We start from the raw sequence: 23715 nt of genomic DNA, 5'->3' as shown, positions 1-23715 counted from the left end.
CTTGTGGTTTTTGCCACGACTGAAAGTGGCCGGATAAAGGGGTTAATAAAATTCATCACCCGGGCCTATTCCCCGCGAGACCCCTCTCCCCTTTCTTTATTTTCTTCCCCTGGCCTCCCCTTTCCTTTCTTCCCCAACCATCCCCCCACCCCACCTCGCGAAAATCACCGTGGCCCTCAACCAATAGACGGCGGCGAATTCGCAGGGAGATTAGGACTTACCCCACCTCGCAACCTCACCGCCGCAGCCAGCATAAACCCGTCTCCTTCAATCCCTAGCCTGTAGAAGCTCCTCCGCAGGTAGTGGATCTCTGGGTGCGTCCCCTCTCTCTCTCATTTGAGATACACGGTAAGCCTCTCTCTCTTCTCCCTCCGTCTTCTCTCTCTATTGGTTTACAGCTTGTGTACCATTTGATTTCTATTATATGATGTTTACAGATCGGGTATAGAAAAAGTTTTGGTTGTGACAAATGTTTTGTAATTCTGTGATGCTTCGAATGCCCTAAATCTGGAGAGGGATTTTCTACATATGCCCAATATTTTCTATAGAGGAGTTCTGAATTGATTCGATACCTCTGATTTCTCACTTTTTTTTTCAATTTATGTTGAAAATGCTAGAACTCTGTTGCAATTAAACTCCTGTACTATTTTTTGGCAATTTCAGCATAGGATTATTGAGATTGTGTTCCTTAAAATGCCATTAATTTAGCATGCTAATTAGTTCCTAAGGAATTTATAAACAGATTAGTGGAACAACTCACTATTATTAATCATCATTTTAGCCTTCAATGATGATTAACTTAGTTTTTATTTTTCATTTTTTGTAATGGAAAAAAATAACTGAGAAATGGCGTTTTTAATTTGGATTTTTTTAATGGAAACAAGAACTGAGAGATGATAGCATCAGTTATGGTCCAAATAACACTAGGTAAGAAGATGGTGTTTCGTGAGCAGCCCCAAACCTATATCTTTGCGTTGACTGTGTTATTGCTCTTGTTTCCCAAGTATACACAATCTCATTGTTAAATATTTAAGGCATATATTATGTACTCGCTAATTGTTGGGCTCCAACTCCAAGTAGGTATGATAGAAACAATGCTTACACAAGGGTCGAGATCAATTAGTCTATCCAGACCCTTCATACTCATCCAGCCCCAATTTATTGCCACTTAATTCATCCCCTAACTCTAGGATACATATTTTCTACAGTCTTAAATGCATGAATAGGTTTTTATATTGTTTTATAGCCATTCTCATTCACCATAAAACAGTATGCGCTTGGGGTCCCCACCAATCTTGCAATATTGATGGAAACTTTATGCTACTATGACATAGGAGATTCTTGTTTGTTATCATTATCACTATATAGAGGGGAAGCCCACTATATAAACCATGGATAACCTACTACTTACCATCTGTACTCTTCTCCATAGGATGTACATATAGACCTTAATTTCCCTTTGTTAACTAATTCTAAGAAGCAGCTATGGATATAACTGAAATTCTTTGCTGAAACATCCCAAATTTATGCTGGAATTTGGGATTTAAAATTACCTACATTGCTTATCATAGTTAAGTAGTTAACCAGTCTCAAACTATCCATAATGCTGTGTTCTAAATGATTGTGGAAAATCTATTCAATTAGCTTTTGGGTTGGCTTGGTATACGTACTGCACTGCTTTATTGCAGTTTCTGGCTAAATTATAAGTTAAAATACGTTCGTATGTATAATTCATCAATTCCCATAGAATATGACTATTGGAAGCTTAAACATTAGTCACCTTCGTGGGTTTGGAATCATATACTAGGTTACAAGTATATGCTTGCATATACTTTATTTCATCCTTTGAATGTGACAAACCCATTAATGAGATCTCACTTAGTTATTGTGATTATAAGAATTTTCAGATACTACTACTGGTTTACAGCACTGTGCGAGTTAATTAATGTAGAATTCATGATGGTATTCGAGTATACAAAGCTCATCATGCTATGATAGAAGACTAATATCATTTAATTTTCTATTCGAAGGTCATTATGTCCATGTGCCAAAGCTGTCCTAAATAGCCTCTTGCTGCTAATTCACCTTGATACATAAGATGGATAAGTCTTGGGTGCATATTGAAGATAGATTGCATTCCACTGAGTATGATCAAGGTGTACGACAATTCGAGGATGTAGTTGAAGCAGCTGAGAAAGATAGTGATGAGGATGTAGTCGAAGCAGCTGAGAGCATCTTCAAAGAAGTGTTGGGACAAAGATCTGGTTATGCTCAAGGGATGGGGCATATGGTGATTCCGGACCCGTCTCCTTCAATGAAGAATAGTCGAGCATTTATTCGTCTAGCGGAGGAGAATCAACGCCACAAGAGTGAGGCTGAAATGTACAAGAGCAAGCTAGATCAAATGATGGGTGATATTGCTGCATTGAGGCAGAATTTTTCAGAGCATGAGAAACTGTTAATGAGCTATCGCCAAAGTGAGTTAGAGAGAGGAAGTGAGTCTCATAGAGAGACTCATCAAGATGCTTAGGCATTTCAGGGAAGGATATATTTTTTTTTGAAGGGTAGGTGGTGGGGGTTTTTTGTGGAATGCTACAATTATGGATTAACAGTCCATAATTGCCATGGACTGGATATTAAAATAGGTACTAATTCTGGTAGTCGTTTTGTATAGTTAGCCTGGATATGTATAAGACAGTTCCAATAGAAGTTATGTAATGTGGGTTTAGGATTAGACTCTTTTGTATTCAGTATCACCTTGTTGGGGGTGCAGTAATATGACTTTTGGAATTGACTACCTTGACTGGGATAGATTAGGTCCAGATTGAAAGGGTAAGTTATAATGAATTTAAGTATTTTTGAATACAAACATGTATTTCTGAGTAACATAAGTAAGATACTGCTCAGGCTAATTGTTATATATGTTTGGGTGCCTTTTAACAGGTTGGGGAAAAGCACAGCTGAAGCATATGGATGATGGAATGTAGAGCAGGAGTTGGTGGAGATCTCAGAGCAGTTTCAGATTCACAAGAATCTTCAAGGCTGTATGCTTCAGAAAACTTAATTAAGTATGTGTCTTTAAATATTGAGAAATCAGTTAAGATTTCTAGTTGCTGAATTTTGAAAAGTCTCCATGTTAGTATTCAATATCACACACATAGTTTCTTCCACAATTTAACATGGTAGTTGGGATAAAATTGTTTAGAAGTTTAGATTAGCTAGATAACATACACACTAAGTAGCTTTGGTAGGTTAAACAACAAATTTCTCTAACTTAGGATAGATTTCCATCAGAAATCTGTGAGTGGTGCTTGGTTAGGACCATTTATGATAAAACAATTTGTATACTAATGTATACAATTAAGTTGCATGGTACCTATAAAAAAGTACCACATGAAAACTTCCTTATAGGGTATAACAGTATACTCTAGAAGCCAAAATAGAGCTGTGTTTATCATAGAATAGTGACAACCAATATTTACAGTTTGGAGCATGAGTGGATTTTAAATATAGTAAACTTCAATTACATTCAGCAAACACGGGGGTATAGTATGTCAATGTCAAACAGATGAGCGACTATGAACTGTGAGAATCTGAAAGTAATTATGAATTACTGGGTAAAATAGAAAATGGAATCAGCTACCCATGCTATAGCAAGTATATGTTCCCACAGTTCATACTAATGTCATGGATTCTTAACAAGATATGATATGAAGCGAGTTAAGTTTGTTGAATTTCGATACTCATTCTCTGAGAATAACTACTTCATATACTTGATTGTACTAATAGTTTTGGGATAGAATATAACATTTGGTATTTAATTGTTTGCATGGATGAGGCAATAGCACACTTAAATCTACTAATATGCAATCTGGACCTGCAATAGCAGTTGGCATAGAATTGGTAGTGGCTTATATAGTGATAATCTCAGGGAATAGATATTGCTTGATGTTGACATTGTCCAAAATTGCATTTAGAGTCAAGAAAACTAAATACACAAACCTGTATATAATATGATTGGCAAGTAAAGAAGCATTAAAATTATTATTTCTGGTATGGATATAATTTGAATACTATAGAAGCTCCCCCACCTTTTAGCTTTAGTCATGTAGTTTAACCCATTGAAATCACTATGTCAAATTTGATAGATTTTGCTTTTTTACACTTTCAGGAGCAATTTGGCACCATGCTATGTGGATGGATATTGGTAAATCTGAATGTCTGGAGAAGAAAAATTATAGGCTCCAGTTCTACATTAATGCTCATACGAATCTGTCTTCTTTTCCTGCTCTGCACTAATCCCATTGGAGGTACTTGGATAACATGCTGCCAAATGTGTTAGTTAGGTTCATGGCCTTCAAGTAAACACCCTTATGGATATTCTGTATGAGATTTTCTATATCATAGGTGCAAGAACAATGTTGGCAGATTTGTACTAGTTGTTGGTGGTTATGTATGTAACTGAGTTGACAGATTATAAACACACAGAATATACAATCTGTTGTTGATATTTTGACTGGGTAGCCCTTCCTTTTTTCTAAAATTGTTGTTCATGTATATTGTTGGGATTAGTTATTGTTGTTGAATAACAGGTTATATATGCATCAACTGGCTATAGCCAAGAAGTATACTGCATCCTAAGAACTATAGTTCTCATATTGATGCGGAAACACTTTAACCCACTAAACCAGCCACAAAGTGATGCATGGCATCAAATTTTACCCGACTACTAATTTGATGCATATAGGATTTTTTGCCACCAAAAGTTTTCAACCCAAATTTAACTATAGCCAAGAGGTAGTGGATGGGAAAAAACTTTAGGTCACTAAAATCTCCACATACTTATTTGTGGATAAAAGTAATTAGCGATTAGATGCTCGCATGGGAAGAAGTTTTAATTGCACCAAAATAGTTTGGTTGGCAACATAGTTTCCCACGGATGAAATTACGTATTGACACTATTAGTTTTCATGGCAAAAATATTTTTTTTGCCACGAAATGAGGAAGTTGGTGGGTAAATTATCTATGCTCATGAAGTATATGCCACGAAGGAGCCACCAGAGGAATTAGTGGGAATAATTTTTATCTCATGAAGGGATTACTTATTCCGACCACTAGCTTTCACGGCAAAAACAACAATCTGTTGTAGTGGTACATGGTTTTCATATTGCAGAATACTCTATTAAATTGAGTTAACAGGTTAAACATATTATCATCTTGTTTTTAAACCTTTTGTTATTGCATTTAGTGGATTTTTTGTTACTATACGTTAACTTTAAAATCTTTGCTTTACTTCAATCAGGCGATTGCTTGAGCTCTGTGCCTAGGCTCTAAATGACACTTGCGCAGCCTCGTTTGTTTTAATAAAACTCTCACATCATATCATCTCATCTTAATCATTATAACTTTTTTAAATTTCTATACAAAATAAAATAAACAACTTAATTTTTTCAAATTTCAATATAAGTTTTTCAAATCCCAATACGAAAATAATATATTTTAATAATATTTTATTCAACTCATCTCATCTCATCTCATCTCTAAAAACAAATGAGACCCGCGCCTAGCACAAATTTGAGTTCTTGGGAAATTGTCTTCTCGAATCATATCATAAAACTACACAAAATTTTCCAGAATGCCGCCTGTCTTCTTGGCAAACTGTTTTAGGATTCTCCCAGTTTTTGCTTTTTCAGTTATTTGCTAGAAATATGAAAAAATTGAATTTGATCAAAGTCTTGTCAAATTCCTTATTTATGTAGATTGAATCCTTCTAGGTTCCTTATTTATGGCAAAAGTTGAAGTTATCCCTTATCTATATTAATTTAGGAAGCTGTTTTCTGGACATTTAAGAAAATGTGCCATATGTTTTTGTCTCATCTATTTATTTATAGAAATATTTCTTCCTAGTTCCTAGTATATTAACTGCTTGTTTGATCACGGAATAATGGTTAATACTTCTATTTTCCTTTTGATTTTGTCAGATAGTACTGCCAATGGTGAGACTTGCACTTGATGTCTGGAGTATTCACCTAAATACTAATGTCAGTTTGAATTAGTCTGGATTGGTTTCTTGAATGGATGAGAATTATTACTTAGTTATGCTGTCTGTGCGTTGTGTCATATTGTAGGAGTGCAAGTAGAATTGGATCTGAAGGGCACAGGAAACTCAAGTGCTAAGAAAACACTAGTTGGCAGAGGAAAAGGTGGTTCCAGACCTACAAAGAAGAAAGGTGGGCAAGGTGCAGGAGATGGTGTCAAGAGAAAGAGATGAGAAAATAAAGAAACTTAAGGCTTGGATAAGTTTTAGCATTATTCATAATCATTGTAGGTAGGTTTACCCCATTTTGCCGTAGTAATTTGAAAAAGAATTGTAGATTTTCCACGTTTGCACTGTTTTTGTGGATTCATGTGAGCATTGGAAGGCATTACTTGTTATTACTTAATTCACAAAAAATGCTATTTTTGTCATCGATATAAGCACATGGAATAGTCTTAGTGAGTAAAACTACAATTAGGATTACAAAAAGTCTACTTACAACCGGTCTTGGGGAACCCGCGTCACCGTGTCCTACGTGACACGTTTCCAATACGGCGTCGTTTAGATTTTAATTCAAATCAAAGACGCAGCTCGTTTAAGTTTTGTTTTGCTTTTCACTTTCAAATCGAAGACACACCTACGACTATGAGACACTCCCCTCTTCCCATCGACTTCCCCATTTTGCCTTCTATCCCAGTCTCTAGCACTTTCTTCTTCATCTTCTCCTCAGTAGACCCACAAACCCAAGTTTCAGGCTCGTATCAAAGAGCCACGAATCACAAACTCGTTTTGAACCCACAAACCAAAGCCTGTAAGCATTATCATCTTCTTCACTAGATCTGAAATATGAAGCCCGCTCACAAAGCAGTCCCCGTAGGCACTTGGTCTTTGTCTTCTACTCGAACCCAAGACCCACAAACCCACGTTTCACATCTCGTACCAAAGAGCCACAAACCACAAACCCGATTTGAACCCACAAAGCCCTGTCGTCTTCTCCACCAGATTTGAAATGTGAAGCCCACATAGTACCAAAACCCTAACGCTAACTCTAACACCGATAGAAAATCTAACCCTAACACCGAGTTTCAAATCAGGTTAGTTTTCTCCTTTTTATGTGTTTTGGTTTTGGTTTCCAACATTCTCATGCCTATACATACTTGGTCATATGTCATTGTTAATTTTTTGGGTCCAATATATAAAATGTTTTTTTTATAATAAAACTATTAAATTTGATATGCCCATTTGACACTCCATTGTAGACTTCTCAACATAGCTAACAAGTCAATGTCTTCTGCTTCATTTACTGAAAATGTCTATGAATTAGTGGTTGAAAGGTCCTTTTTGTTGAAAATGTCTATTAATTTGTGGTTGAAAGGTCCTTTTTGTTTTATTCCTCCTCTAAGTTATAATAATTTCACAACATTGTATGTTAAACCACTAATATATGGTAAATTGAAATTGAATGTGTAGATGGAGATGGGTTTGCAATAATTAGAAAATTATAGTCAAGGTTGCTTACAATCGGGTTGGGTCATGTTGGGTTAGTATTAGGTCATTAAAATTGAAATTATTTATAAATTGACAAGAAACTGATCCAAATTAATCTTCCTAACCCAAATTTGATATGCCTAACCAAAATTCATGGTCAATTCCACACAACCACTTTGATTTTTTTATCTACTTTGATTGCTTCGAGTCAAATAAACATAATTGATGATAATAGTGGCTCTATAACCATCCTTTATTTTTATTTTTTATGTTATATATCTTTTGAATATTTAAAAAAAATTCACAACATCATTAAAAAATTATTGGTTCAACTCTTGAGTTAAAAAAAAAAAAAAAACTACTATCAAGATTCTTGTCAGTCTTCTCCTGTGTGACTTTAACATTTCTATTGATGATTCTACCTGTTTGACTGGTATATATATATATTGTCAAGTTTGATCTCTAGATCCTACTATTGAATAATAAAGCAAGGCCATACAAAGAAAATTTAAGAAAATATTTGAAGTAATACTACTACTTTTTCAATCCATAACTCAATTTGTAGCAATAAATTACATGACAAGTCACGAATTTGTGTAATTTGGTGTGGGATCATTATGAATGATACCAAGCTTATTATAAACATTTCTTTTTTAATAGTTATTTTTTAATGATGATATTTTTCACTAAACATATTTCATTTTCTACAAATGAGAGATAAAACCAATAATTTGTTACGGTAATTAACTCAAATAAAACCAACGTAGCAAAACAGACTCGTAGACAAGGGGCGAGAGAGGGGGGGGGCGAATGAGAGGGTTCACATGATCTGGGGTAGGAAATGTATTGCCATTGATTTTTCAAGTGTCACATGAGCTGGGAATCTTGGATTCATTTGTCATGTTCAACCTATGTTCCGTGGGACTATGTTTGTTTTATAGGTTTGTGGAGACATTGTTTTGTTACCAAATAATTGTTTGGGTGTTAATTGTTTTGTTACCAACTATACACTATTTTCTTACCAAATAATTGTGGCAAATTAGTTGTGGATTTTGACCACTAATAATTTTCTCTTCCAAAATATATGTCTGTTACTAACTAATTGTGAAAAATTAGTTTTTCCTTTTCCTTCTTTGGTTCATCTTAGAAATGTCATCATCCTCATCAATGTCTTTTTCATCTTTTGCTAAACGTACCACAGGTCAACCATTGTGCTTCTATGGGGTCAAAGCCACACTGAAATAGTCAACTACAACAAAAAATTATGGACAACCCTTCTTAGGGTATGCAAAGTACAGCACAAAGATAATTACATCATGTCCCTTACATTTGACATTTCTTAAGGTGTACATTAACTAATGTGTCTTCTAATGCTCAGGGATTACCCTTCTGCAAGTTTTTCCAATGGGCAGATAGTAATCGAGTGACTGAGCTTCAAATATTTGATGTCCCCTTTTCACTTATGATGTACCAAGAAATCTAACAAATATTTGATGGAAGCTTGTGGAATTTGGTTATAGATAAATCAATTTTGATAACCTTGATAAAGTGTGAAATTTGTTTAGGGACTAGAGATTTATTTTATGGGCTTACATAATGATGATTCGAATCCAAGAAGTTTTATGATCATTGAGAGGTGGGTTGGCTTCAGAAGCATGTTGAGTATGTTGAGTATGTTTCAAAAGTATGGCTTCTCCTGATATGGAGTTCTGGTTCTTTTAATTTCCTACACATGGTTAAAGATTACAAAAGATATATGATCACTATTGCTTGTAGGGTATAACAATCAAGTGCTGCATTCAAGCACACATCATTGTATTGCTGCTATTTTCTATGTGCATCAAGATAGACACCAAACAAATCAAAAGTTGGCATTTTATGCATGTCAATGCTATGCTCTAAACCATAAAGTAGGAATGTCACGAAAAAGCATGCAAATAAGGTCTTAAAAAATGCTAGCTCTGAAACTCTTTATCTGTTTGTGATGCAATTAATGGGCAAGTTGAGAATCTAAGCTACTGATGATAATTTATACTCTTTCTCAAATATAGGTTCCTGACATCCTATTGTCATAAAGATCCATAAAGACTCCTATTATTTGGAGGAAAAGAAAATTTGAGATTTTGGTTCATAAAATGATGGCATCGCCTTCAAAATTAACATTCACAGCATGTTCCAATAGAAATGACTAACAAATGTTAGTTCAGGAGTCTTTAAAGGCTATAATCATAAAATGTTTGTTAATTGAGTTTGGGAATGGTTAGATTGCCCCAAAGGGGATGATTGACCTTTGCACGCTGGCTATTTAGTGGCTTATGCCATCTGTTATGAATAGCTTGACCTTTACAGTCTGGCTATTTAGTTATTTTTATTTATTTAATTAAATATTTATTGAGTAATGTTACAGGTTGGCTGATTTCTTTTGTTGGGAAGTCATGCATCCAAATATAAGGTGATGCAGCAATACTAAGCCCTTAGCAGTAAGTATTAAGTAGAGGTTCTCCTGAAGTAGAGCATTTGGTTTGTTTTCTGTATACGACATTCAGGCTACATTTATATGATACATGAGATAAGATTATGTTGTAACATGTTTGTTCAAAACTTTTGTTTTTTCCAGGCTCTCTTTCAATCAGATCACTTGAAGTTGCTACTTATTGTGAGATTAAATCATTGATACAGAAGACCATGCTAATGATTTTGTAATTCATATCTTGTAAATTTGTATTTTGTAATGTAATGTGTAAATAACAAAATAATGTAATATGTAGTGGCTTGCATGTATTTTAGTTTTTCATTTTTATATATTTTTATTATTCTAGAAAATGTTAGTATTATGTTTTGGATTTCTGAATTTTTGAAATCCAGATTGACCCGAATTTCAGACCGGATCCGAAACCGACTAATACCCAGGCCGAAACCCATCCAGGATTTGAAATTCAAATTCCAGGCCGGGCATACAAGGATTCCTAGTTTAGAACCCGGTTGAACAGTACTAAAAAAGAGCAAATATTTATCTAGACTCGCCAAGGAAGGGGGAAATGTACCATGCTTAAAGTTACGATTTATATTTGTTTCTATATGAGTCCTAATTACCACCTAGAACGAGTCTTTCACTGTCACAAAACCACATGAACCACCACAATCAGATCTTAAATTGAAACTTGATACTTTCTGTTTTACTTAATCTCCCACCGTCCCATGTGTAACTTCAAATCCATAATCTTAACTAAAACAGTTGAGCCCACACAGACCCACTTCATCAAATTCCAAAAATTGTACCCAAATCATGCTAAATCATAACTACAATAAATATATCTTAAATTTCAGTTCTTTATTTTTTTGAACCGTGCGTCCTTCTTCCTCCCATTGTGCTTGGTTTTTAAAATTTTTGTTAAGTGTCTAGTGAATATTATCTGTTAATTAAATATTACTTCCATAATATTATGGGTTTCCAAGATTATTTTTTCAAAGAAAGTGTGTGAAATTTACTTATTTTAAAATTGTATATAGCATTATTCAGATCACTTTAACCTAACAAATTGAAATGGGGAGGGAGGGATGAAAGGCAGTTTTAATATAACACTTGAATACATTAAGTAAATAATCTTGTACTAGGTACTCGTAGTTATTTCTAAGTCTAGATCCATTTTGCAATATATTGTATGTACATTTTTTAAGTAGCTACTTTTCTTGATTTTATGCAATTCGCATGATTAGCTCACTTAGGTCCCATTTAGATGGTGAGTTGAGTTAAGATAAATTAAATTATTTATAAATAGTAGTTAGTTGAGATAATGGAGTGAGTTTTATAAAGTCTATCTAAAATAAGTTTAGATGTATTTATGATAAGTTAAAAAATATTGTGAATCCCGTGTGTAAAGAAGTGTTAAGTTGAAAAAGATTGTATATTTTACATGTAAAGAAGTTTTGAGTTGATATGAGTTTAGTAATTTAAGAGTTAGATATTTGAATGTTAGACTCAATTTAAAATTAGACTAAACTGAATTGATCTCAATTCGATCAAAATTCCAAACAAGTGTTTAATTAACATCTTCATAAATTGAGTTTTGCCTGGAGTGTCCCAACTCTCTCTCTCTCTATGTATCTCTATATGTATATATGTATGTATGTATATGATTTACTATTTATTTCACCTCCAGATCCTCGAATATTTTTTTCAATGTTAGAGCGAGTATCGATTCCCCCCATTCCAACAAGAAACTCCAGATATATACAACAGAACCTCTTCTCTCTGCTAGAGTGCTGCAGTACCCTCAAAAAGCTCTGTCAAATCCATGCCCAAATAGTCATCAACGGTTTTACCCAGAAGAATTATATCCTCGTAAAGCTGTTATACTTATATGTTACTTCTGGTTATCTCAAGCATGCCTTAAAAGTTTTTGAAGGTATTGAAAAGCCTAGTGCCACTGTTTGGAATCAGATTATCAGAGGGCATGCTCAGAGTCAAACTCCAAGAAAATCCATCGAGTTGTACAATAGAATGGTGGCAGCGGCTGAGCCGGATGGGTTTACATATTCTTATCTTTTAAGTGCTTGCGTGAGAGCTAAGTTGTTGAGAGAAGGAGAGCAGGTGCATGGGAGGGTTTTGGCAAATGGGTATTGCTCAAATATGTTTGTCCAGACGAATTTGGTTAATTTGTATGCTGTTGGTGGAGTTAATGATATCAGGTATGCACGGCGCGTGTTTGAGGAAATGAGTGCTAGAAGTGTTGTGAGTTGGAATTCATTGATTGCAGGGTATATAAGGTGTGGGGACATTGACGGGGCGTGGAAAATATTTAATGATATGCCTGAGAGGAATGTTGTATCTTGGACAACCATAGTTTCAGGATGTGCTCAGAATGGTAGGTATAAGCAAGTTTTGTCTTTGTTTGGTGAGATGAGGAGGGCTCATGTGGAAGTGGATCAGGTTGCATTGGTCGCAGTGTTATCGGCATGTGCTAAATTAGGAGATTTGAATTTGGGAAAGCAGATTCATTGGTACATTGAAGAGAGAATCAGTGCTAGGAACCAGACGTTGTCTGTGTCTTTAAACAATGCACTTATACACATGTATGCTAGTTGTGGTGTGATTGATGAAGCTTATAAAGTTTTCAACATAATGCCGTGTAAAAGCAATGTTTCTTGGACTAGCATCATCACGGGTTTAGCAAAGCAGGGATGTGGAGAAGCTGCTCTTGATGTCTTTTGGTCCATGCTAAGATTGGGAGCAAATCAAGTAAGACCTGATGAAATAACCTTCATCGGGGTTCTGTGTGCCTGCAGCCATGCTGGACTCATTAATGAAGGCCGCCATCTCTTTGAGCATATGAGTAAAACTTGGGGTATCAGCCCAAAAATTGAGCACTATGGGTGCATGGTGGATCTCCTAAGCCGTGCTGGTTTCCTAGATGAAGCATATAGGCTAGTTGAGAGTATGCCCATTAGGCCAAATGATGCGGTTTGGGGTGCTCTCCTTGGTGGTTGTAGAATTCACAAGAATGCTGGCCTTGCTTCCCATGTTGCACAGAAACTTGCAGTTGGACTAGACCCTGAGCAAGCTGCAGGGTATCTTGTACTCTTGTCAAATGTTTATGCAACCGCTAAAAGGTGGCATGATGTTCTTGGTGTGAGACAGAAGATGGTTGAGATGGGTGTAAGAAAGCCTTCAGGCCGAAGTTGGGTCCAAATTAATGGAGTCGTGCATGATTTTGTTGCCGGTGACAGGGACCATAAGCATGCACCTTCAATATATGAGATGCTTGGTCAGATCACCAGGCAAGCACGGCAGAAAAGCTACAAACTAGATTTAATGGAGAGGTTTTTGGATGCCGAGGAATAAGGAAAATAATTTCGCTTTGACCTCTTGCACAATCTACATCCTACATTATCTCTACATGCTAGATCAGTTCGGAAGATTCCTATATTCATATTTTTGAAACCTATGGAGTTGCTCTCAAAATACTGCTTGATTTTCGTTTCAGACAATCAAAACCATTGAGTCATAGTAATTGAAGAACCCATCACCAGGGAAGGGCTTGATGCTTTTACTGCTGATCTCTCATCTGTAGATTCTTAGCTATTGAAAGATGGGTCACATGAAGAGAGAAGCACAGCTGCCTTTAATTTTTTGTGTATGAAGAAGGATAGTAAATAATGTATGTATTATAAGGTAATAGATGAATCATTCTTTTAGGTTCGTTTTTCCTTTAAAGCTATCATTCTTTTAGTTCAGTGGGGTTTACTCATTTGACATTTGTTTATCAATGCCTTGGGAAAAGCCTGATGAAAGTTGACTTTATTTATGGATCGGTATCTTTTGCATCAAAACTCACGAGTAGGGTTGGACGGTGTAACCCGCATTCTGGCCGGCCCATCCAATCGACCCGTCCCATAGGGGTAGAAATCCACCCATTGACCTGGGTGGGCTGGTGGATGCAAGGCACTATCAATGAATTTTGTATTATACAAAAAATATATATTATTTGAAGAACTGCTCTAAAAAAGAGCTCCATCTGATTATGTAAAATATATTGTACTATTCATCTTTTAAACATTTTTTAATTATTTATATTTCATTTAGTTTTTCATTTTCTTTTACTTTGATTTTTATCATGTAATCAAATTCTTTTTATTGTTCATCATTTAAAATATATATATTTCATTTTTTTTTTAAAAATATCTTGGAAATATTTTTAAACCAGTTTTTTCTTAACTTGATTTTATTTTTAAATTTTATTTGGCTTATATATTTTTGTTTTATGTGCATAGGATTGAATTATTTTACGTTGTATATAAAAAAAAATTGCAAATATAAAAAAATATATGAATATTGTAAATTTATTGGTAGAAATGAAATATCTAAAAAGAATAAAAAAAAATATTTAAATTATATAAAGAAAAAATAAATAAGTTGATGGATAATATATTGTAAAAGTTAATATGTAAAATAAAAAATATGAATTTTAATGATATATTTTAAAAGATAGAATGAAGAATTCATTGAAAGTGCTAAAAAATAAGTGTAAAGCAAGCAAATGACGGGTTGGATTTTACCTTTCCTCACTTTAGCTGCTTGCCCGCTCACCCACACTTCATTGTAAAAGAAAAATAACCCTATATTGTCATTCTTTTCCCATCTTCGTTCAGCCTCCCATTACTTCTCTGCATTCCTCTTCCCTCATGCCTCCCCCTTCCATCTCTTCTTCTCCTCCCTCCTACATTTTCTTCTTCTTCTTCTTCGCTTTATTTTCCAGACTACTTCTCAGCACAAAGGCATAGGTCTCCGCACGAAGCCTTGAGGGTTTCAGCGTCAAGACAATAGTTTCAATTACATTCTGTTCCAGCCGAAATTTCATGTTCCAGTGTAGTACCTGGTACATTATACCTCCTCGTTTTGTTTTGTTTCTTTTCATTCCAAGTTTTAGTTCATCTTGGACATTCCAATCAAATTTTACCCATTCCAAACCCTATTTCATTCCAGATCGTTTTATGGTAGTTTTGTAATCTTTTTGAGTTTAGATGACATTTTTATAAATTTTAATTAATTGTAGAAACAATTTAATTAATTCTAAAATCTAAAAGGTCTTTACATATGTTCCCTCGTTTTTTTTAATATCATTATTTTTAATAATTTCTTTGCTCTTTTATTTTTTAGTCATTTTTTTTTTTTTTTCTCTCAACCCAAGTTTGTGATTTTTGTAATATTTTCTTTTGACACTAATATCTCTTCCGTTTTTAATATTTTCAATGTATACTCATTTTATAGATCATTAGTACTTCCATTGAAGTTGTAGATCTTGACGCAGATTTTGCATAGGCAGTTTTTTATGAGAAAGAAGAACCAACCCAGCCTGAGGAGTAATTACAGAGGCCTGTCTACGATTAGCATTTTTGTATTTTAAGATGTTATTATTAGTTAGGCAACAGACCATGTATGGTTCTTTATGTTTTGATGTAAGTGATGAGTGGATGACAGTTTATAATAATATTATTTGGGAATAAGCTATAATGACATATAGATTTTACTTTTAATTGAGGTTTTTAAACTGTACGTATCTCTGGTACATTTAGCATTATTCTTTGACTAACACATTTACATATTCCACTGTAATTTATTACACCTAGTGTATGCTCATTATCTAAATGCACGTGGTTCTCTGAGTAAAGATTGGGATGTTGTGGACCATCTAGCATCCCTGGTATTGTGGACCCTCGCCAAGTACATCACTAAGGGCTGAAGGTTCCACATAGAGAAAGAGACAAAGGGAATTTACACCTAAATTTTATATCATACTGCAGAATAATTAATTAGATATATTGACAAGGTTACACTTTCTACTTGAAATCTAAATTTAAAGTGTAAGAGAGATAGATATACGAGGGAATTTTTCATAATTTATTGAACATTAATTAATTCTACATTGTTTTTTTAAAAATAGACTTCATTCATTCACGAAAACGAAGTTACATCTGTGACCTAATATAATTACAAGCCAACTACTCACAATTAGGGCTTGCTCAATATACAAATTCCTTTGTAATTAATATGGTCTTAACTTCTATAACTCTCTATAAACAATCGAATGAGAGACAATACTCTACATAAAGTAGAAATTTCATTCATCACCCTCCAAAGTAGGAGAGAGATTCCAAACCTCACTCTCCAGAGGAAGAGAGAACTTTCACTCTATGGATAAAATGTTATTTTTACCTAAACAAAAGCGAATAACAAAAATAAAAAGATAGATGTGAAAATAACTAATTACAGTTTAGAAAACTATATATCTACGTTTTCGGCCTTGTAGGAAAAAAATACAAAAACAAATAGACTGTAGTGGTGCATGAGGAACATCTGCCATCCTAGAAGTGTAGCTGGCGGTCGAGCCTAAAGAAACCTAGGGCCCTGATCTTTGCTGCACATGGCGACAGTTGGAGCTTCTTCATATGGTGGCACGTGGAACTCACGTACACTTTGACCTATGTGTGTGACTCACACGCCGCTTCATTTGACGAAATTCTTTGCTCGTCTGAAGGATCGACAGCTTGGGAATCCTACAGTGGGGCGTGTGGTGGTCGCTAGGCTCTAGAGAACAGCAGATTGACTTTTCGCCACACTTTGGATGGAAAACACAACAAAAAAACTAACTATACATTGGCTGGTCTAAACAAATGGGAGGAGGGAGGGAGCAGCCGAAGCTCCACCCCCTCTGGCCTGGTTTTTGCTGGAGGCGAGACTCAAGAGAAAAGGGAGAGAGAGAATGGAGGCAACCCTAGCGTATTAATTAATGCTACTTGAAAAAGTCACACAATGAGCAATATGTTGGAAAAATAAATATAAAATAAGTTGTTCATATGCTTTATAAATTAGGGAAAAAAAATAATAGGCTTAATTTATAAAAAGAGAACCCAATATTGAGACACATTATGTAATGGACGCTTTCTTTAGACTAGCAGAGTTACAAATTACAAATTCAAATAGCAGAGTTAGGACTTAAACCAAAGTCATGGTCTCATGGTTTGAGAAGCTTGACCACTAGGCCATAATGCTGGACTATAGAATGTTTTACATTATCTGTACTTATTGGCATTTAAATTTAAAGTAATGTGTGTTTAAGAATAAGATATTTTAATCAGTCAACCTTTAAAACTCAAAATAATAAATTAAGACACGTTTGATATATCTATCTTTTTATTAATTTTAATATCTTAGTTAACAGTTAATGCTCGAAAAGTATATTTTACCAAAAAAAATAAAAGAAACTAGATTGCTTTGAAAATGGAAGATTCCATTTACGCAAGAAAGAACCACACAAAAATGTACAAGACGTTTCAATCAAGATGTTGGTTAGCCTACATAACATGATAGGGAACTACATTAATACAAAATATTCTCACACCAAAGTATAAAATAAATGTGCAGGCCATAATGACATTTGATTTTGAAAATGACATTAAAATATGAGGCATAGCTTCACTCAAATAAAATATACTCAGACAAGCACTTAACTTCAACAGATATTTATAACCTGTACAACTTTTAAAAAAGATTATTTTTCTATTGAAAAATAATATTTGCAATCTTAAAATGTCTAAGTCTCGTATACTCATTTTGAAAAAAGTAGATAAATTAATATGATACCTACATAAAAAATTATTTTTCAAATAGTGGATCTCACTTTTTTTCAAAAAAGATAGAATTATACTACATACAGTCATAAGATATACAAGTCCCATATAGTAAAAGGAGATTGAAACCTAATATTATTTTCATATAGAGACTACTCAAGTGTGTTTTATAATCGTTCATTGATGTAGCTAACCAATACCTGCAAGGGGAAAAGAAGATTGGCTACAGTCAGGAAGCCTTTGATGCCAAAGTTAGTTGATGAGAGGAGTCTCAAACTTCAAAGAAAGAAAGTAAAGATATCTTACTCACTTAAATATTGTTCCTCTTTCCCTTCATTGCAACCGATATTCCTAGATTTTCATAAGCCCACGCTTCCCTAAATGCTAGTTTGCATAAGGCCTATCTTTTCCCAGCACTCCTCGCACGCGTCCCAAACTGCCTCATTATATTATGGGGATCTCCATTTCCCATCAGTGGCCCCTTGTAGAGAGGGGGATGGTGGGCCATCAATCGTGGGGTTCTAGGCCTTCTGGGAATCCTTAGGCCTGCCGTCTGGGCCTTATGTTTCCCCTTTCTAGTTAACCAACCAATTTCCATCGCACAAGCAACGTGATTTGTATGCACCCTTTTTCTTACACTCACCCCGCCTATTCTCGTCAGCCATCCAGTGGATGCCGAGACACCTTTCTTATAAAAGACAAGTCTGGGCCCCATTTTTCTAAATCTCAGGCTATTTCTTCCTTTTATTATTCTCCTCTCTAGCATGTCTGAACCCAGATTGACACAAATGGCCCCCAGACCTTCCTCTCATTTCCCAGGCAGAGCGTTGCATCCTAAGGCCCCTCCTCAGAGGCAAGACAAAGTACCTTGTGAGGCCTCGCAGTATTTCGAGGGGTACCGTTGGTCTGCATCCACTTCTAGAGCTGACCTCGATGCAACTCATACAAGATATCAGAGTACATTGATTTGGAGGGAACCGTGGACTTGGGGGGGTTCATCATAAAGTTTGCCCTCTGCTCCATGATGTTCGCTAATGGGTTACATCTCCCTTTCTGCTGCTTGATTTAAGATGTCTTGGGTTTCTTCGGACTGGCCCTGACACAACTCCATCCTAATGCTTGGAGGATCCTTATGTCTTGTTGCATGGTTTGGCATTGAGTGTTGTGCGACATGAGTGAGGATTACCCAGATCTGACCGTGAGAGAGTTCATATACCTTCATTAGATCCAGCATTGGGAGGGTAATGTGTGTAGCTTCAGGTCTTGCACGAGATCCAGGATCGCTCGTCTAGAACCCCAATACAACTTGGTGAGCAATTGGACGAAGAAATTATACTTCATGTTGAGGCAAGGCTGGGAGTTTCCCCCTGTTCGTTAGGAGTTTCTCGTTAGGGCTATTTGGGGGATTGTCCCAGACGATCGAGACAATGCGGTTAGTCTGTCCACCCGTGAATGAGCCCACGTTGAGCAATTTTGAGCATGGGTTGAGGCACACCTTGAAGATGTGTGGAGTGAGGCATGCTAACTCGTGGGAACATCTAGCTATTCGTAGTGATGGCAGATCGGTCTTGCATTTCAAGCTATGACTTTTTGAAGGGGTTGCCCCTTCCTAGGAGGGAGAAGAAACCTATAGTCCGCAACCGAAGGGGTCTGACAAGAAGGGACGCATGTTATTTGCCCAGTCCCCTACGGGCCCTAAGCACAAGACAGAGGGTCGAGAACTCCCTTCGATTTGGGGAGGGCTTCAAACCCACCTAGCTTTTTAGAAATAGCTCATCCTGTGCCGTTCACCGCTTTGTTACAACAGAAGAGTGGAAGACACTCGACCGAGGCAACCACCCTTCCCGACGACATTCATATCCTTATGAAGCAAACTAAGGCAGACTATCTTGCCACCATGGGTGTCAGGCAATCTACCCCACGCAGGTGGGCTGCGTCAGATGGACCGAATGGTGATGATCAAGAGCTAGAATTGGCCTTCTTCTAAAATTTTTTGGGCTCATCCCCACTAGTTCCAATAAGTGTGGGTGAGCCTTTCAAGTGCTCTAATGGCCTTCCGTGATGGGAGTTTCTCATGGGGATGCAGGAGACAATGGTCCCTTTCCTTGCATGCCTCCATAGACCATTTTTCCAGTGGGGGACATGCCATCCTTTCGATCTACTGCTAAGATCCAGGCATGCATTAAGTTGGGGATCACTCAAGAGACAGGCAAGGTTTCCTCAACTGCTCATGCTAGGGTAGTTATGGGTGTAGAGCCTATTCGTAGGGACACAACTCTTCTTACCTTGTGAGCCTCCTATGCCAAGTGGCCCCCCGTGGATGATGAACCTCCCGTGGACGATGAACCTTCTCGACTAACCACCACGGGCCTTCCAACTTCAAAAAGGGATGGTCGGGGAGTCCTCATCACTCTACCCAATTACCTCCCCTCGACTCTGCTAGAGTAGCCCTTCTTCGTTGCGAGACAGCGTAAAATAGGAGGGTCCAAAATTGGCTTAGGCACATGGCTTAGGCCTGCATGCCAGCTCAGAGGGATCTTGTCTCTAGTATGCCCCTCCCTTTTCTCTTTCCAATTTGGTCTTCCACCTCCTTTGGTTCTCATAGTTTCATGGCTCGGGCATTGTAGGGGATCGATCATCTGGCCGCTTGGATTGTTAATGGTCAGAAAGAGATAGAGAGGGAAGTAAAGGAGCTATGGAAGTTCAAGGCTCGAGCCCATGAAATGGTGACCAAGGTTCAGTTGGAGAGGGATGGCACGGTCGAAGCCCTCACAGCCATTCGTGTGAGGCTATGCTTGGAAAATGAGGAGTGTGCCTATCTTTATAATCAAGTCACTCATTCCCGCATGGACGTTGCCAAGCGGAATCAGGAACTTGGAGTCTTAAACCCTACCTGATCAAGATCAAGAGACTCGAAAGGGAGTTGGGTGAGTCAAGGCTAGAGCGTCAGTACCTTGAGAGGGATGTCTAGTTGAGAGATCAGCTAAGCGCAAGGTTTCTTCGACAAAGTCAAGAGGAGATCAGATCGCGGGTGGGGGAGCTGGAATTGCTTCGGGCTAAGTTGGCACTCACCCATGCCTAGGTCGTCTATGGTGGTTCTCGGGTGGCTTTACTTGAATTCAAGTTGGCTTCTTCACAAGGGAATTTGATGAAGGTCTCCCCCTAGTTATCAGTGGCGAGGACGGTGCGCAACAAGGCCTAGGCCCAGGGATATTGGAAGGGTTTGGAGATCATGCATCTTTCATCATGGAGAATCTCGAGGTCACCCTCCCGCAACTCAACTTGAGGTCCTTGCATCCAAGCAACTCTTCACTCTACTTTTTTTCATGTCCATGTGTACCCGTTGTACTTATCCTTGTTATTATTTTTTTCTTCTCTTGAACTATGGCACTTTGTAATTCACAATTTTGGAAAGGAATGCAATTGTTCCTATTTTGTTCTTCACTTCCGCTGCTCCCTTTTCTCTCTTTTATTTGTTTGTTTGTTTTTTTTCGACTTTGTGAGTGGCCCAATGGGCGATAGGGGGGATTGGGACACTCAAAAGAGTTGTTCCCCTTTTGTCTATAGAGGCCCAAGCACGGGGCATCAGCCTTGGAGACTAGGCAAGATCTGGAATCGACCATGTTGGGAGACGAGGGGAGACTAGGACACTTTTGACACTAGGGACACTAGGTGGGATCTGGAATTGATCTGGGCGACAAGAGGGGATTATGGCACTTTGGAGAGGTGTTCCCCTCCTCTACCTAAAAGGTTAGAGCGTGAAACGTCAGCCTAAAAAACTAGGCAGGATCTAGAATCGACCGTGTTGGGCGATGAGGGGGGACAAGGGCACTCCTTGACTCGAGAGGTTTGAGCATGGAGCATCAAACTCGAGAACCTAGCAGGATTTAGATTCAACCACGTTGGGTAGCGAGAGGGGACTAGGGCACTTTGGAGAGGTGTTCCCCTCATCAACTTGAGAGGTTTGAGCGCAGACCATTGGCCTCGGGAACTAGGCAAGATCTAGAATCAACTGAGCTGGGCAGCAATGGAGGATCGGGGCACTTTGGAGAGGTGTTCCCTTCCTCGACTTAGGAGGTCCGAGCATAAAGCATCAACCTTGGGGACCAGGTAGGACCCGGAATCGACTGCATTGGGTGAAGAGGGGGAATCAGGACACTTTAGAGAGGTGTTTCCCTCCTCACCTCAATAGGTCTAAGCACAGAGCATCGGCCTTAAGGATTAGGAGGGATCTAGGATCGATTGCGTTGGGCTAGGGATGCATCATTGGTGTAGATATGATTAAACCATTCCATTATATCATTGATTATCGGGTACATCCCCCTTATTGACTCTTCCACTCCCATACATAGTATTTTTTGAGGTGCTTGGCATTCCACGGTCATGGTAGTGCTTGTCCATTGGCGTCCTTAAGCCAGTACGTTCATTGTTGTGGCAAGCCATCACCATGTAAGGTCCCTCCCATCTCAACCCGAGCTTTCCCTCGTCTTGTGTTATCACTCATGTTTCCGTTAATACCAAGTCTCCCTCCTTGAACAATCGAGGTCTAACACTTCGATTGAAGTACTACTCGATCTTCCTTTTGCCGACAGCCTTTGTCATTCGCTTTCTCCTCGAAATGTTGGACCTGAAAGGTTGGCATGCCCACCTCAATGAGCACGAACACCTCACTTCTATATACTAGGCCGAAGAGGGTTCGCTCCGAGATTTTGTAACTTCTCTGTCCACACCCCCTTCTTGGCTGCCAGGCTTTTCTTCAAAATTCTCACAAGGTTCTTGTTTATAACCCTTACTTGGTTGTTGGCTTACGGGTGTCCTGAAGATGAGTACTTAGCCTTTATTCCTAACTCAGTGCATTGGTTTCTGTAATGGTCTAAGTCGAATTGCTTGTCGTTGTTGGCTATAATAACTTGGAGAATGTCATGCCAGCATACCATGATTTTCCACAAGAACTGGGTCACGCTAAGCAAGGTGATGGTGGCATAGAACTCTGACTCGACCTACTTAGTGAAGTAGTCCACTACCACTACGGTGAACTTAGCTTTGCTTTTTCCCTTCAGCATCGGTCCGACAATGTCCAATCTCGTGAAGGGCCAGGGGGAGACAATGGCCGCCACTCTCTCGGTAAGCGTCTAGACCTCATTCAGGGTTCGGGGGACTTCATGTCGAGCATGGCTTGAATCTTCTTCACATTCACCTCTATCCCTCTCTCTAAGGCCATGAACCCCAAGAACTTCCCCAACCCAACCCCAAACGTGCATTTCGTGGGGTTAAGCTTCATCCCATACTTCCAGAGGATGACAAAAGCTTCCTGTAAATCATCTGAATGACCTTTAGGGTCCCAAATTTTAACCAAGAGGTTGTCGATGTACACCTCCACATTGCGCCCTATCTGCTTTTTGAACATCTTATTGACTTGCATTTGTTAAGTGGCCCTGGTGTTTTTAAGACCAAAGGGCATCGGGCAGTAGCAGTAAAGGTTACGGTCTATTAGGAAAACAATCTTCTCTTCATATTCCAGGCTCATATGTATCTGGTTATATCTAAAGTAGGTGTCCATGAAACTCAACACATTGTGGCCTGCTATTGAGTCGACGATCAGGTTAATAGGTGGCAGGGGGAAGCTATCCTTAGGACAAGCGTTGTTCAAATCGATGAAGTCCATATACTTCCTCCATTTTCCGCTCGACTTTCAGACCAGGACCATGTTGGAAAGCCATTTCGAGTAGTGAGCCTCCCAGATGAACCCTACCGCCAGTAGTTGATCGACTTCCTCCACGATCGTGAAATACTTCTCTGAGCTAAAACTCCACCTTTTTTTTCGGACCTATCTAGCGTCCAGGCGAATGCTCAAGCTATGCTTGCTTATTCCTTTGTTGATGCTGCGCATGTTTGAGTGTTGTTAGGCAAACACATCCTAATGACCCATGAGGAGCTTTATTAACTGGGACCTCATTTCCGCTCCCATTCTTGTCTCAATCTTCACCCTTCTTTCCAGGCAAGCAGCGTCCAAGGGTATCAGCTCTAGAGGTTCGTCAATCTCTCCTTGTTTCAAGTTTCTC

The 23715-nt window shown here is 37.9% G+C and overlaps 2 protein-coding genes and 1 long non-coding RNA gene across 4 annotated transcripts; 2 read left to right on the top strand and 1 right to left on the bottom strand.

The window, feature by feature from the left end:
• Window positions 1-11658: 11658 nt before the first annotated feature.
• LOC122295110 (pentatricopeptide repeat-containing protein At5g66520-like) lies at window positions 11659-13720 on the top strand. Its single transcript, XM_043104159.1, has one exon. The coding sequence runs from the start codon at window positions 11706-11708 to the stop codon at window positions 13365-13367; it is 1662 nt and encodes a 553-aa protein (XP_042960093.1). The 5' UTR covers window positions 11659-11705; the 3' UTR covers window positions 13368-13720.
• A 743-nt stretch (window positions 13721-14463) lies between these two features.
• Window positions 14464-15645, top strand: LOC122295113. Of its 2 annotated transcripts, none has more exons than XR_006237859.1 (2): window positions 14464-14901; window positions 15334-15645. It is a non-coding gene; the product is annotated as an uncharacterized LOC122295113 (long non-coding RNA). The 2 variants fall into 2 exon arrangements; XR_006237858.1 differs by having other exon boundaries at window positions 15294-15645.
• Window positions 15646-22796: 7151 nt separating this feature from the next.
• On the bottom strand, window positions 22797-23318 carry LOC122293730. The gene is made up of 2 exons (XM_043102221.1): window positions 23154-23318; window positions 22797-23045 (listed from the first exon to the last, which is right to left on the bottom strand). The coding sequence occupies exons 1-2, from the start codon at window positions 23316-23318 to the stop codon at window positions 22797-22799; spliced, it is 414 nt and encodes a 137-aa protein (XP_042958155.1).
• Between the last annotated feature and the right edge of the window lie 397 nt (window positions 23319-23715).

The sequence above is a fragment of the Carya illinoinensis genome, chromosome 14, assembly GCF_018687715.1.
Source record: "Carya illinoinensis cultivar Pawnee chromosome 14, C.illinoinensisPawnee_v1, whole genome shotgun sequence".
NCBI lineage: Eukaryota > Viridiplantae > Streptophyta > Magnoliopsida > Fagales > Juglandaceae > Carya > Carya illinoinensis.
The sequence above is the reverse complement of the archived record's forward strand: the minus strand, read 5'-3'. Positions and strand labels throughout refer to the sequence as shown.